General features: G+C 38.2%; 1 protein-coding gene across 3 annotated transcripts in view; it reads right to left on the bottom strand.

The window, feature by feature from the left end:
* LOC132817077 (growth factor receptor-bound protein 14-like) overlaps window positions 1–12,463 on the bottom strand; it is a 141,047-nt gene extending 128,584 nt beyond the window's left edge. Inside the window, exon 1 of one of the 3 annotated variants that reach the window (XM_060827184.1) lies at window positions 12,250–12,463. In XM_060827184.1, coding sequence (XP_060683167.1) covers window positions 12,250–12,312 — 63 coding nt within the window. In that variant the 5' untranslated portion in view covers window positions 12,313–12,463. The remainder of the gene's footprint in view (window positions 1–12,249) is intronic. The other 2 variants (XM_060827188.1, XM_060827186.1) reach the window with 2 other exon arrangements.
* Window positions 12,464–17,221: the final 4,758 nt, after the last annotated feature.

Genomic DNA, 17,221 nt, shown 5'->3' with positions numbered 1-17,221 from the left:
AGAGTGTGGATGACAGGAAAGAAAAAGAGAAATGAAATCAGATTGACTGCCCTAAAATGGAGAAACAACCATAATGAGTTAATGGTTACCTGAGCATGTGAGTAACTGTCCCATAACATAGCCTATCAAATTGCATCTGTCCTCGGGCAGCACTGTGGGTTAGTTAGCACTGCTGCCTCACAGCGCCAGGGACCCAGGTTAGATTCCAGCCTCGGGCAATTTTCTGTGTGGAGTTTGCACATTGTCCCCATGTCTGTGTGGGTTTTCTCTGGGTGCTCCGGTCTCCTCACACAGTCCAAAGATGTATATGTTAGGTGAATTGGCTATGCTGAATTGCCCATAGTATTGGATGCGTTAGTCAGAGGGAAATGGGTTTGGGTGGGTTACTCTTCAGAGGGTTGGTGTGGACTTGTAGGTAATCTAATCTAATCTTACAATTCAATGGTATTCCTCTTCCAAAAGTCCTTTCTCCTCTAGAATATCAGAATTCTAGGATCAGCTGGTGGAAAAACTAAAATAAAAATAATGAACAAGTACTGTGCTCAGAATGGATTGGAAGAACAGTCAGATTAGATGATTTCAAAATGGAAACGTAACAAAGAAGCTAACTCTAACAATGAGAAGAATCCGAGAAGACAGAAAATAAATGTTTGGCAAAATGTTCAGAATTGTTGCTATTACAACCACTGCAGGCTGGAAGAAGACAGATTTGCAAAGTATGATGGATACATGAATAGGAAGTGTGTAGCGGGATATGGAACTTTACCAATTTTAGGATATCTGGTCAGCGCAGATGAGTTGGACAGTGCTGTTTCCGTGCTGTATAACTGTATGACTCTATGATCAAATGACAATGAAGTTATGAGAAGGAAATTAGATCCCATTCAGAGATCATACATCAGGGAGAAATATTACAAGAAAGAAGTCAAGACCTCTTATCTATTATAATGTTGGAATAATAATTTACAGGAGAAAGTGAGGACTGTGGTTGCTGGAGATCAGAGTTGAAAACTGTGGCGGTAGCAAAGCACAGCAGGTCAGGCAGCATTTAGGGAGCAGATGAATCAATGTTTCGGGCATAGAGTCTTCATCATAATCCTTTACAAACAAATTCAATACACTATAAACAATATAATTCAGAGTAAAGATGAAGCTGAGAGAAAAACAGGTAAGATTATTACATGTGTCATCTTTGGAAGTTATATGCTAGGTAAAGAGGAAACGATACAAAAAACATTTGTTTCCAATATATGACACATGATATGGCTTAGGGAGAAAGATAATGTAAGAAAAGCCCAATAGCTTGATTGTGGATTAGTGGTGCTGGAAGAGCACAGCAATTCAGGCAGCATCCGAGGTTTACTGCTCCTCGGATGCTGCCTGAACTGCTGTGCTCTTCCAGCACCACTAATCCAGAATCTGGTTTCCAGCATCTGCAGTCATTGTTTTTACCCAATAGCTTGATTGCCCTATTTAGTAAAGAGAAATGGAATATACCATCACAACACTGTGATAACTGTAATATTATAGCTTTTTAAAAAAAGTACTGAAAGGGAAGTTTGTAAGTAGAATCAGTTGGCATCTAGGATGATGGAATTCATGTATTACACAATTCAGGTCCAATGACTTTAATTTGCCGATTTATGATTGTCCAAATTAGATTAGGTTAGATTACATACAATGTGGAAACAGGCCCTTCTGCCCAACAAGTCCACACCGACCCGTCGAAGCGCAACCCACCCATACCCCTACATTTACCCCTTACCTAACACTACAGGCAATTTAGCATGGCCAATTCACCTGACCCGCACATCTTTGGACTGTGGGAGGAAACCGGAGCATCCGGAGGAAACCCACACAGACACGGGGAGAATATGCAAACTCCACACAGTCAGTCGCCTGAGTTGGGAATTGAACCCAGGTCTCAGGTGCTGTGAGACAGCAGTGCTAACCACTGTGCCACCGTGCCGCCCAATCTTGAATGTTGCACAAAGGAAGATAGATTTCGCACAGGTCAATGTGAAATTAAGAACCTAAACCTTGTTATGGTTTTACCCTACATCATAATTCACTAATTTATAAGATGAGTCATCAGAGATGGAATGAAGTTAAAATCATGTAATAGGCACAGAAGTCCACTGTATCAGCACTGGTAGCACATTCATGAAATGTAGAATAAAATGGTGTCCCAAGATTAAATCCTGTTTTTTTTGTTGTTTTAAATTCATTCAAATGCCTCAAATTGGGAATGATATGTACCAACAACACCTATCAACAATGTCATTGAACTGTAAATCAGCTATGGAATTCAGGAGCAGGTATTAAACACCTTAAACTGACTAGACCATGCTGAGGTCCCTTTATCTTAAAATTGAAAGAAAATTGTTATAAGGATCGAAGTATCCCGAATACATCTGTTTAAAGATGCTACAAGATAATGAGAGAGAAAAACAAAAGGAATTAGAGAACTAGAAAATGAAAAAAAAACATATTAGTGGCAAATAGTTGATAATGACAGGTGAACATCATTGGCTCTGAAATGCCTACTATCTTTGTGTTAGTGCAATTAATTAAGTGCAGCTCAAATCAGATACATATATTTATAATCTTCCAGGAAAGACCCTCAAGTACAAAAGATGAAAATAATGACAACCATGAATGGGAAAACACTTCACATTAAACAAAAGTTAGAAAGAAAGAGATAAAATAATTAGTCAGGGGTCAATATATTGCCAATATATTTCATTGCGAACTCTGGGAAATGTAAATATATCTGTTTTTTTTATACATCTATATCATCATTAGATCATATTCACTGCAGTAAGTCAGGACAAGACCCCACTTTGTCAATTTGAAGCCATTTGGATTCTTTATTTCATAATTACTCACTTGTATTAAAGTTTATTACATAAGTAGCAGGAAGCCAGAAATATGTGATTGCCCAAGTAATTGCCACAATTATGTTTCAATTAAAGAAATATTAAAAATAATCAAGTTGTTATACTAATGCTGGATTATATTTTTTAAAAGCTTGCAGTTGAAAGTGCTAATTTGCTATTGTGAGCTTCTCCTTTCTGAATGAGTACCATGTCAGACAAACCTTGATGTGGAGTTGCCGGTGTTGGACTATGGTGGACAAGGCCAAAAATCACACAACATCAGTTGATAGTCCAACAGGTTTATTTGAAATCACAAGCTTTTGGAACAACACTCCTTCACGTGACTATAACCTGGTGTCATGTGATTTTTGACCTCAGATAAACCATTCATAGCTTTATTCTAGACTTGACCTCTCAATGATGAGACCAAACAATGGACAATTATCAGGTCAACTAGAGGGAGGCTCACTGAAAACAATAATCTTATTTTGAATGGACAATGTACATAGCATTTAAACTCTAATTAGAACAAAGCAATGATCAAATTGACCAATTATGAAATTACACAAACATGGTCTGAAATGTGGTATTGAGAACTTAAAGATGCTTTGAAACGTAAAAGTCAAAAGAATTGATGTGCACAAAGTGACTAAGAGCACTTTTGTGCCAGTGGGTCCTTCACATCAGACAATGCCTGACCACAGATGGCAGTAGGAATTTTGAAATGTTGAAAATTGGTCAATTTTGCAGAGGATACAAAATGAAAAGTGACAGTGAATTTGTTAGATCATCAAAAAGTTTACATTGAATTAAACAAAATTGATAAGTGGGCCAAACACTGATAGATAAAATTTAATACAGACAAACATAATAAACAGGAATACATATACTCCACAAAACATGTTGAAAAAACCAAGAATGAATTTGAAAAAGACCTGAAAGTCTTAGTAGACTGAACAATCACAATCCATTATGGAAATCAAAGTCATCAGAAGGTCAACTACAATAGCAGACTACATGTTAACATAAGTCATGATTACGCAACACAGTCAGGCATAGCTTTAAGAATCATGTTATGCTCTAGTTGCCAGGATACATGGGAGCTCAAACACTAGAGATAACACGAAGGACATTCACAACCTCTGATCCTTGGTTTCCTGGACTGAGAGTTAAGGAAAGAGTGAAGACACTGGTAATTACGGTTTCTGATAGTTTCTGTATATCCTTGAAGAAAAATCTACAAAGGGGTGTGAAAGTGAGGGCTCACAATCCTAAAGCTAATGTGATCTTTTGGAATTTAACAAAATCAGGAAACATTTTTCCTACATAAAGCCTAGTGGAAATTTGCAGCTCTGTAACCCCAAAAGATTGTGGATGCTGAAATCGTGGGTGGAATTATTCAATCCTTGGTGTGATAGTGGTGAGAAAGTACCATGAGAACTAAAACAAAAAAATTTCCATGATGAGTTTTTTTCCAAATTTTCCAGGAAGCTTTAATGGTGATTTCTAAATTTTGCTATTAAGCAGCAGCTGTCTTAATTTCTAGAATTATGGTCAGTTACAACCACAGTAAATCAAATGGCTAGTCTGCATCTGGCAAATGTGGTTTGAGGATCCTTAATGTGGTCCTTGCAGTCTGAGCATTAGACACTGTCAGTTCTGAAGCTCAAGTGCAGATAGCACCGAGATTCCAGGTCAATCAGGATGCTCTGGAGCTATCAGTCTGTGGGCTAGGCTGTGCTCAGTTCAAGGTTGACATTATTCCAGGGAGCAGACCATTAGGGGTTTCATAATAGCAGTGTGAGGCTTATCAATGCAGCAGTCCATGGACCCCTGGGAAAAGCAGGCAATTCAAGTTTGGGCAGGTTCATTGCATTGAATTACTAAGAGTAGTGAAATGGGAAAATTCTGAATAGGAGGGTATTGAGAGAAACGTTATCATAGTTCACTGTCACTCTGGTCTCTATGGGGACAGAGTAGAAAACAATGGCATGGCAAGTCATAAGATCATGGACTTTGGAGTAAAGAGGGTACATTAAGAGTTGTGTAAAAGGTGAAAGTCTGAAATGTCTTTGGGCTCAAAGATAAAGGAATACATTGGAGAACAGGATAATGGGAAATCATCTTGTCTCTCAGGTGGAGTCTGCAACTCGCTTACAAGAACACAAAAGTTGGAACCTTGCCAGCTCAGATCAAAACTTAGCTGTACAAAATGATTGACACTACATACAAAATGAATGGAGTAAGTTATGCTTTTTTTTCGTGGGGGCAGAGCAACATTCTAAGACTGGAAGTCACTGTTTTGCAGCTGCTACAATTACACACTGAACTGAGAGTATGCAGGGAAATAGACTGCAAACACTTGTTTGTTAGTACAAAACTTAATCATTGCTAAAAGGAGTCAAGATTTAAACTTACACTTTTGGATTCAAAGAACAGACCCAGAGAAAAGGGACGCCATTTATACAGCATGAGAAGAAGATGCCGATTGGGTGGGCCAGCATTGGCATGAAAATCCAGCAACAACAGTTAACTGTCAAATTAATTTGCAGAGCAGGGAGGTGAATTCTGATTGGTCAAGTTGTTGCCATGGGGGCTTTCTCCATGACTCCTTTTTTCATGAAAAGATACAATTCAATGCACAAATTCCTTTTGCCTACATTAAGCTGTTGTTAGAATACTGAATGGACTCACAAAACCTTAACATTTGCCTGTACCTGTGTTTTTGTTTTTGCCTCTGTTTACCTATTATTTACTTATCTATGCTACTTAACTCTGTGATCTGCCTGTATTGCTCACAAGACAAAGCTTTTCACTGTGTCTTGGTACATGTGACAATAAATTCAATTCAAGCCGAGTCCTGCATATTTGCCATATAGTTTCTAATGTGCAGGCGTGTCATATTGTGAACCAGAATGATGATTAAAATTGTTTTCTGTTGTAACTCTGAGCACAATCTTAGATAATTTAATAATTTTTTCAATAGCAGAATCACATCAAATGGTGGACAAATTTTTCCAAGACATGCAAGGATGGGCTTGTTAAGCCTGATCTGCATGCTGTCTGCTGTGAATAATCATTAGGAAAATTCTTCCTCTCTCCACTGATGCTACCAGACCTATTGAGTTTCTCTAGCATTGTCTGTGCTTGTTAATGGGCTGTGTTGTTTGATACAGTCCACTGATCGTTGGGATATACAGCCTACATACCTGGCATTGCACTGGCACTGAAACTTATATATCACATTACTCATTTGAGCAGTCGGGCAAAATGTCTCTTAGCTTGACAGCAGCATCCTATCAGTGAAGAAAACTGTCCATCGATATGGTGCATAATAATAGTGTGAGAAAGTTGAAAGTTTTGAATCATTTTTCACTTACCGGGTAATCTGAGGTAGACTTTAGAGATAAATAGCTGGTGATGATTTGATCAAGGTATCTGTTGTCACACAGGATTGTTTTCATATGCTTTATCTCAGTGTCAAATTCTCATGTTGAACAGATGGCCAGGAGCCTATCTTATTGGCAACCTCGTCTTCAAGAGTTTATGAAACCATATGTGCAAATTTGATTAAAAATTACTTCCAATAGTTAGTTTATTCTTTTTGGTTTTGGATTCTCATGAAACATTTTAGTGCAAATGATGACTTTGGTATATCACAACAGGTTAAGAATGACAATGCCAGAAAAAGTAAAACAGAAAAGGCATCTGCAACATATCTTTGTAACATTTAAATCTCTGATAGTGCTAAGTGGTTTTAAGTCCTGTTTCATTTCCTGCCTCATAATGCCAACCCAAAAGTACCTCAGACTAAATGCTAATGCATACCAAATATGTCCAAATTGTGAAAAGTCCCTGCTGATTTTATTTAATTTAACATTTTCAAGGATTTTATCTCAACATAGTTTCTAGGCTATTAAATGCAACCAATGATTCCAGTTGCTTCTTGCAAAACTCTTTCTTTCCTTGCTGGCATAGTTCCAGATTATTATTAAGTTCTGTGGAGTAGATTTCAACTCTGGAGGCATCAGCTGTTAGATCTAAGCATACACAATAATATGAATTTAACTCTTGCTGGGAATCATGAGGGCAGGGACTGAGGCAGGTTATGTGGCTGCCACTGAGTTTTTGGTATCTATAGGTTTCATCTGTAAGCTTCTCTTTGACCTTCTGCCTAAATTTGGTGGGAAGTACTTGTTAAATTGTTGGTGGATGGCATAGAGTAGTGGGATTTGTAGTAGGGGAAGACTTGGGTGGAGAAATAGCCATCGAGCTGTTTTTGGACCCAAATGCATGAAACTAAGAGTGTAGTGGTAGTGGTGGTGGTGGTGGTGGAGGGGGTTGGGAGTGAGGGGTTCGTGGGTTCAGTGTCAGACAAAGGGGAATTTAGAAATGTAAAGAGGAATGTTGAGACAATAACTTAGAGTAGCAAGTTGTCTAAAATAAAAGCAATGAGTGTGGAAGGGACAAAAGTGTGTGTTTAGCCAGTATTCAGAGGCTTGTTTGAGCTTTTACAGAGTGCAGAGCTTCAGAATAAAAACCTCCCTGTTGAGTTGTGGAAAATTATGGATTTGTGTAGTCTTAGTTTGAACAGGAGCCTCGTAACTCAGGGTACAGAATACTTCCAATTTTGTCAAATGCTCCAGACAAAATAAATGTCAATAATTCTCAACATGGCAGTCAGAGGAGGCACCTTACAACTTCAGCTTGCCACTGTCTATGATTAGCTTCCATGTTGCTCAACACCAATTATCAGCTCAGGGCATGATTCATGGGCAGCAACAGCACACACCAAACTACCCCCCCCCCACACACACACAATGACATCCAAGATTTGCAGACTCTTCAGGCTCCTCGTCACACCTCTCCGATCCACTTTCAAGACTTAGGAAGTATAAAGCTACATTTCATGCCACACCTGCAACTAGTTTTGAAAGCCTACTTCAAGGACATTTGTGTATCAGGATAGGTAGGTAACTTACAGACTGGACCAGGCTATACCTCACAGCTTCTCACTTGCTCTCTTAGCACCAACCAATATGCTCACAGCATTCATGTCTTGTTGTGCCATGTTCTGCCACTTAGCACGTTGGCACTTTAGCCAGAGCCTAAGGGTTATTCATACTCTGTACTGATGTGCTATTTGCACAAACCTGTGGATAGGTTGCTTGACATACTTATCAGTAGGGATCTGGGGTGGGGCAGTTTTATGTCACATCAAGACATCAATCTAACGCTCATTGTGTGTGTGGCAAACAAATTGCATGCTTATTCAAACAAATAGCCATGTTGGAAAATGGGTGGGGGGATAGTTCTCAGTCCAGTTGGACTGGGTAGGGGGGTGCTGTTGTCCAGAGGGTCCCAGTACTGTCAGCTATAGGCACAGTCCATAATTAGTACAGCAGTTTGGTCACAGTCAGTCATCCACTCAGGCTGGCATGGTGAAGGATATGTTCGATTACAATCTGGGGAGTGGACCACATTAAATTCTGGGGGCCATCACAAGCAATTAGGCGAATCGCATATCATCAGTCATGGAGCCGCACAAATAGTCATCAAGGCTCTGGTCAGTCATGTCTAAGGGCTGCCTTCTAGGTCAGTTATATGTCTGGGGGTTATACAAACCTGGGGTTCATGCATTGAGGGTATGAAGTAAAAGGAGACACAAACCATTCTCTAGAACCAAGATGCACCTGAGAAATGGCAAGAATTACACCTGGGTGTGCTGGGTTAGTGTCAGTTTGGTGGATGTAACAGTATTCAATGGCATCAGATGCACAAGTCAGGCAGAAATTGATTGATATCTAATTCCAGTAAGTGAAAGCTGGATGCAGCAAATTCACATGGAACATTAAATAGTTATTGGTTATAATGCCAGTGTTTGGTTTGCATTGTGGAGGCAAATTCCAGCCTCTATTCATTGAGTTCGTGTTTATTTTTTGCTGGCTCTAAATAAAAGTTCATATTTGAATTGTCCATTTGCTTGCCTGTATGCAATGTTCCCCTACTGAACAATGAGACATTTGTGTCTACAGTGGGCACTGGGAGCAGAGTAGCATTGAATTAGAGAGAGTGTTTAAACAAGATGTGGTTACTGACAGGTAAACTGTGTGGCCTGATGGTTAAACAGCATCTAGGGTGAGAGTTTTGCATTGTAAGTACAAGGGAGTGTCAATGGTGCTGGCTCTGAACTGTAAACAGCATTGCTTTATGGTTACTGCGCTGTTCTTTTGTCAGTGAGGGTCAACGCTGAATTGCCAAAGTTTGTCCGGGTACATAGCAGTCTTTCAAAGATGACAGCTTGCCAGAGATCTGGTCTTTAGGCAGAGTAGACAATTGTTGGGTAGCTGAGTAGCAGATTGTTTATGGAATGATGCATGGTAACATAGGACCAGAGTTGGACAAGATGGATGCTGTATTTAGTGAGGCAAGTTTGGTGAGAGATTATCATTCAAATTCATGGTGAAAATACTTCCAAAACATTCAACCCAACTTATGCTTAACCAAAAATGCATAAGATTCAGCCCTCTGAATTGTACATTCAAGACAGAACAAATATTGTTACTAGAGTTTCTTGCTGATTTCTCTTCATGTTTTCATCAATAAGCCAACTGAGCAGGCACATTCTCAAAATAGACTTGCTACTTAACAAGATCAGATAGTCCTTCTACATGATACAGCTGAGATCACATTATAAAGTCAAGATAACATACCTGTGTAAAAATGACATGATTTCTAAAACTTATTTAGCCACTTAAAATTTTCAATATGTAGAAAATAAAGCTTGTTATAATTCAAAAATGTAGATTTCAGTGGATCTTTCCTCTTTTGAAGCCTCAGAATGTCATTCAAAAAAGTAGTCAACTTCTTTGCCAGGTATAAATTGAGCCATTGGTGTAGTTGTTGGTGGTCACCATTTTGAAATATAATCAACATTCAACACAAGTAGCCTTCTGCCAATCTTTTCAGCACAATCCATAGCACCCTTTAATTCTGTATCCAGTTATACAGGTACCAGCAACTAATATAGGCACTTGCAGTGTGAAAAACTGGGCTGACTACAAACATGAATGTAGCATGTCATGTCGAACATCAGGGGAATCGATTTACATGTCAAGTAAATGGAAAAAAGATGAATTTAGAGCCCTGGAAAAATAAATATCTTCTTTACCGTGGTTATTTTATATTCTGGATTGATTGATTGATATGCTGCTATTATTTTCAGAGACTGACTATAAGGCAATCACTGAGGATTGATTGAAGAATTTCAGTGCGTTTAACAACTGCTTGTTCTGAGTTTTGCAGCTATTTAATTATCAAGATAACTATCACAAATTTATTTTGGCTGTAAAATTAAACTAACACAATCTTTGATCTCCTCCCTTTCATTTATTTTGCAGCAAATGTCACTCTCAAGTATTGAGAATTAAACTTTTGGTTGGTCATGGTATATTGAAAAAAAGTTCTATTACAGGACAAAGGAAATATTTGCACATGAAAATACCATGGTTGTAAGGTGGCAAAATAAATTATGTAAATTGACCTCCTTTTCAAAGAAAAAGCTCATTCTAATATATACCATACTAATTTGTACTGAATTGTACAATGTCATACTTGAGCCATAGGTAGGAGCTTCTTTAATGTGTGTGAAAAGAGATAGGGAAGTTACTGGCAAAGCTACTTCCAAATGGGCTCCCAGATTGGAGCAACTTTAAAAGAGACGCCACCGTTTAAGCCGAGCGTGTCTAGCATTTTACACTTTCTGTGTAACAAGCTAATTTTTTCATATTTTTTATGTCAATTATTGGCTTTCCCAGCTTTCAACAGTCTTGGGAAGCAGCTGCATATAGCGATGAAACAAGGATTCACGGTTTTTAACTTGTCATCTTCTACCCATTCATAGTTGTGCTGTACCGATGGCCAACACTAGCACCAGTGCAGATATGTGGCCTGCAGACTTATGATCAGCATCATATTAAGTGGATAGATTCTTCAACCGACGAAATATAATAAATGAAAAGAAAATAGCTTGTATTGAATGGCATGAAAGTCTCTTGCTTCGATTTTCAGGATTGTTATAATGAGGTACTTTAGCAAGGCATATTTATTGCAGCTTTTGGCAGCGAGCTACAATCCTCAAGGTCATAAAAGATAATAAGATCATAATAAGAAAGCCACACTCCATAACAATTAATTCCATCTATTAATAGTTAACAGTGAAATATTTCAAAAAACAAGGTTTTGAAAATGTAAAGCAACTAAGATCTATTTATAGAGAGATCTCTCTTAATTATTAAAACGTTTACCAAGCTTTCAATGGATAATGTGGACAGGAACATTTTCCACAAACTGGCTGTTTTCATGTTGTAACAATGCAGTCAACAGACTAGCTATGAAATGTTGCATCTATATTGTGGGGAACACCACCACTTAAGTGTTTTCTGACTGAAAGTAAGTGTAAGTTTCATTTATTTACTCATACCAGTTGTTAATGATGAGAAAAGGGTAGACAACAGATTTCTTGGCCATGTTGTCTTAAAACTCTGGCCAATAGGTGGTGTTTAGCATTTGTCATGGAATTTAGATGGTCAGGTGAGGGCCATGAAGGGGTCCAAAATGAAAGGGGTATGATGATAGTTGCAACCAATTTCTGACTGGCTAATTTTGCAAAGTCACAGAAGATTCTGCTGTCAAATAACTTTTCAACCAGGGCCTTTTGAAATGTTACGTAATAATAGAGATAGGAGCCAATTTCCCTCCAAACATCATCTCCAAACCTGAGGTGTGCAAATTAAGAAGTATCAGGTTTCTAACATAGAGTAGTCTAATCCTAAAAGGTTCACGGTAAGGACCTGGCACAAAGTATATCTCCATACTATCAATTCAATGGGATTTCTATCAGCTCGGAATATTCAGCTCATAGCCTCATAGAAATTTTATTTATCAATCATGGCTCAAATTTTGACATGCAATTTAACACAAAAACAAAAATCACTGGTGAAACTTAGCAGGTCTGACAACATCCATAGAGAGAAAGCAGAGTTAACATTTCGAGCCTGATGACTTTAACACAATTTTTGATCCACTATTTTGTACTAAAACATAAAGTGTGGTTCTGTTTCCTCCTTAGTGAGTTATATCACAGATTTACATTTATAGTTAAGCCAGAGACATGCAGAATTTATTATAATCTATTGCAAAACTTCAGTCAAGGTGAAATATTCCCAAACTGAATTGTCTTTCAGTCTTCAACAGTTAAAAAAGTTTTTGAAAAGAGCTTAGAGAATTCCCTATTAAAGCAATAGATTTGCAAACAATTGTTTTTCTTAATAAAAGAGTAACTGAACACAAACATTCAAGTCTACCTTACCCGTTTCTGCAGTACAAGTGGAGTGATTGCAGGCAATGTCACTCGTCGTGCATGCAAGTTCATGTCTGCTCTTCAAAAAGCGTGACCATTAAGCAACTGAGAAATACCAATCTATGTGGTTGATTGAAATTCTTGAAAAAATTCCTTGCAGGCTCAATATACTGTACACAAAATTCCTTTGTTGTTGCATAGAGGCTGCTACAAAAACATAGTACTGAATTAAAGGATCAACAAATGTCACTGAGCCTATGTGAATCCCGTAGTACACAAACTAATTAAGAGATGTAGTCATAGGACAGGACAAATCAACAGCCAATCACAACCACTAAAAGCTCCTCCTTTGCCCTTGAATACAAATTATCATTTTGTTTATAGTTTTAAAGAACACAAGAGTTCCTGACTGCTAAAACAAGAATACAATTTTAAATCTGTTGCTAATCAGGAAATTCTTGTTTTAGTTGTTTCAAATTCAGGATAAAGCTGCCAGGCATCATGTTTGTAATTTTTTTAAAGCTGAAAATGTCCTTTTCAATATTAATAATTATTGACTGTAATCTCCGACACATAAATTGTTTGCTAAACATGCTTTCAGTAAGTTCAACAAGTTCAATAACTTTCTAGCACAAAAGTATTTCTTGGCGTTTCCTTTCTTAATTCATTTTTTTTAAAAAAGCAACAATATAATCACAAGGAAAATGAAAATGATGAATAATGTGCTCAAGTTTACAACTAGCTGTGGTGTTCCTGATGATAATGACTGCTCACTAGTTGAAACTTGGCAATTGAAGAGTTAATTGCTTCCAACTGTCATCTCATCTTTGGGTTACAAACACATTTTGGACACTGTAAAAAATATAATTAATTTTAATCTCCAAAAAATAGATGTTTTGCAGTTTCTTTTTAAAAATTATAACATCTCTGTTATAACATCATTGTTTATGAATTTTAATCCAGCATGTAATATTACAACCAAGAGAGAAATACATTGCTCACTAAAGGTAAAAGGCCTGTTCTTCAAATTACATTGGTAAAAGCTGTAGCATTGTGATTCCCCAAACGTTTTGTAAAAGCCAGCCTCATCTATTCTACTATCTAGACAACTAAGTTACTTGGCATGACAATATACAATACAAAATCACTGACTGATGAAGTAACATTGAAACACTACAATGGAACAGAGATTTACAACACAGAAATAGCGTCAAATTTCTCACCATGATGTTTAGGAACACTGTGGCGTAACATTTAGAAGGACAGATTAAACTTGACTCCCACTTAACCTTATAACCAGACAAACTATCCCATAATAAATCAAGGGATTTACATGACCACAGTACTGAAATACAAGTAAATAGTTAAGGCACAAAATCCAGGAAGATCTCAGGTTCAGTGTTAACTTTCTACTGACTTTGCTGATATCAGTGAAGATGTGGTGATGGTACAGCAATTGGTTACAGCACAATTGATTATATCAGAGTTGCTGCCCCTGTAATATTCAGTAATCATTACTGAAAGTGCACAAATGTAAACATCATGTATGGAGCAGCCTTAAAATGCCTTCTGCAGCCGAATAACCTGCAGACATGAAGACTTACTTGTACAAAAATGAGTGCCTTGGCCAAGATTAAAGGGATTCAACATAGAAAATAGGAGCAGGAGTAGGCCAATCCACCCTTCAAGTCTGTTCCACCATTCATTATGATCTTAGCTGGTCATCCAGGTCAATTACCTATTTCTGCTTTCTCCCATTCCCTTTGAACCCTTTAGCTCCAAGTGCTATGTCCAACTCCTTCTTGAAGTCTTACAATGTTTGGCCTCATCTGCTTTCTCTGGTGGCAAATTCCACAGATTCACCACTTTCTGGGTGAAGAAATTTCTCCTTATCACAGTCCTAAATGATTTACCTCCTATCCTTAGACTGTGACCCTGGTTCTGGATTCCCTTATCATCAAGAACATCCTTCCTGCATCTACCCTGTCTAGCCCTATTCAAATGTTGTAGGTTTTTATGAGATGCCCCCTCTTTTTTCAGAATTCCAGTAAATATAATCCTAACCAATTCAACCTCTTCGCGTATGTCAGACCTGACATCCCAGTCATAAGTCTGATAAACATTCACTGCACTCCTTCCTCAGATAAGCAGACCAAAACTACTTGCAATACTCCAGGTGTGGTGTTGCCAAGGCTTTGTATAATAGCAGCAAGACATCGCCGCTCCTGCACTGAATCTTCTTGCTTACCTTCATGATCTAAAACATTTAGACTTCATTGCTATTCTTTCTGGAATTATCCTGGTTATTTTTTATTGAATTACCTCCTAACTATCAGTGTTAGAAGGAAGTTACTCCATTGGCAGAGTCATGGGTTGAATCAGCGAGCATAATATACTTATGGATATACAAATACACAAATGATATAGGTTCAGACCTAGGAAAATTGTTCCCCCAAATAATTATCTCGGTTGCTGCTTTGTTTTGTTGGTAAGTCTCTAGCTTGCTCCCTCCAGATCGCCAGTAGGTTAATGTTTTGAATTGTCAATCTAAACTTCATATCATACAGCTGAGACTTCCATTCAGCCATGCTTCAGTATTCCTTTCAGCAGACCTACAAAAGCAGAACTTTTGCTGCTAGGAAATTGTTCTCAGCATTGGCAGAACAAATGGAATGTCTATGATTTCCTTTATTTGAAGAAGGAAGAGTAAACTGTGCTGTAGAATGAATGGTAATATTCTATTTGAACAATACTCAGCGAATCTTAGACTGCTACAACAGAATAATCTAAACTAATGTGCAACATTCAACCATAATATTTCACTGCAAAATTGTCAAGCTGGTTGTTAAAAAATAACTTAGCAAGTTCTTCTCAATTTTCACAATGCAGGGATGATGGAAATACCCAGAGGCAGCCTTATACCCCAACTGAAAGCTTTCTAATAGTACTTTTATGCTTCTTGTCCTTTGCATTTCACTCCTCTGACATCATCCTTCTCTTGTTCAAATCTCAAAACTTCATCATTTGCAGTTCCCTACTCCTTGTTTCTTCTTCACCAGCTTCCACTGTGGCATTAAAACTGGGGTCTGTGAAGGTTATATTAAAAGCGCTATATTTGTCTTGTTTATCTTTCTAAATGTAAATTATCAGTTTCTCCAGCGACATAAGCAGTGGAATGAAGCTTCCAATGGTACATACCCAAGAGCCAATTCACCTGCAGAGCAATATGACACTGATTGGAATCCATCCACTTTAGCACTGACCATTGTTTTGAAATAAAAGCTCACACACCTTAACACAACATATCTCCTTATCATACATCAGCACTTGGGTAATCAGAGCTGATGAACACCAGTCAAACAATACCCAGACTAATAAGAATTGAAGCTTTGTTTTTGGTAACTGAACCCAGCCTCCACAGATAGAATCACGCAATCGCTATAGGGTGAAAACAGGCCATTCAGCCCACACTGCCTCTCTAAAGAGCATCACAAACAGATCCACCCAACCCTGTGCCTCTGCACTTCCCATGGCTAATCCACTTCTCCTGCATATCCCTGGACACAATGGGCAATTTAGCATGACCAATCCATCTAACCTGCACATCTTTGGTCTGTGGGAGGAAAGCCATGCAGTCACAGGAGAATAAGCAAACTCCAGACAGGCAGTCATCTGAGGGTGGAATAAAACCCAGGTCCCTGGTGCTGTGAGGTAGCAGTTCCAACCACTGAACCACTGTGACAGCCTCATTTTTCACCTTCACCTAGTAACAATTAATTGATTGAAGCCATTGATTGATTGTTCTTATTTCTTCATTCTTCTCATCTCGCCACAGCCTCCTACTGCACTTGCCTCTTTTGTACTCTATTTACTGTCATCACCATGGATCACCTTTGAACATAAAGAACGTTGATCCAAATTATTTTTTTGAGTTGCGCTGATATAGGCAAGCTGCCTGTGGATGTAAATTCAGAGTTCTTCTGAAGAAAAATTCTGGAATGTGACATTTGTACAAAATCAGAGAAATTTCAAATAGAAAGGCTAAAGAGGAAGCAATAATGAGAGGTCATTTACCTATCCCTTCTCAGCAGGAAGCCATCTCATGCAAACAGGGTGATACAACAAATGGGGTTTAAAGCGAGCTTTAACACTGGTCATAGTCATAGGGTCATAGATGTGCAACATGGAAAAAGTCCCTTCAGTCCAACTTTTCCATGCTGACCAGATATCCTAAACTAATCTAGTTCCATTTCCCAGCAGTTGGCCCATATCCATCTAAACCCTTTCTATTCATAAATCCAACCAGATGCCTTTTAAATGTTGCAATTGTACCAGCCTTAATCACTTCCTCAGGCAGCTCATTCCATACACTCACCACCCTCTGTGTGAAAACATTGCCCCTTAGGTCACATAAATTTTTCCCTTCTCAACATAAACCTATGCCCTCGAGTTCTGGGGTCCCCCACCCCAGGGAGAAGACCTTATCTATTTACCCAATCCATGCTTCTGTTTGTGTTAGCAGCCTGATATCCGAATTTGTAGCCTAAAGTGTCATGAAGGTCATAGCTTTGTGAATCACCACAAAACACTCGTGCAACACAGATAAAGAAATGGGAAAAGGTGCTTTCTCAGTGAGTTCTAGAAGCCAGCTCACCAGCCAACTAGTTAAAAGGTAACAGGACAACAAAAGGACTTTTGCACTTGAAGAATCGATCACTGCTGAAAAGAATCAGGTCAAAATAGTTTGAATCAACCTAAAAGCAAAGAATTTCAAATTTGACTGTTCAACTGACGCCTACTGCAACACCAGAAACATACAACTATCTACTCTGCATAAACTATTTGGAGAGTGAACATATATCTTAGTTTTAAAACTTTTAAACTTTTTGGATTCACCTCTTATTTCTAATCTGTGTATATAGGCGTTGTATTACTATTTATCTCAAGTTTAGTCAGTAATAAACTCACTCATTTTGTTAAT

The sequence above is a fragment of the Hemiscyllium ocellatum genome, chromosome 7, assembly GCF_020745735.1.
Source record: "Hemiscyllium ocellatum isolate sHemOce1 chromosome 7, sHemOce1.pat.X.cur, whole genome shotgun sequence".
Taxonomy (NCBI): domain Eukaryota; kingdom Metazoa; phylum Chordata; class Chondrichthyes; order Orectolobiformes; family Hemiscylliidae; genus Hemiscyllium; species Hemiscyllium ocellatum.
This window is presented reverse-complemented; position numbering and strand designations above follow the sequence as displayed.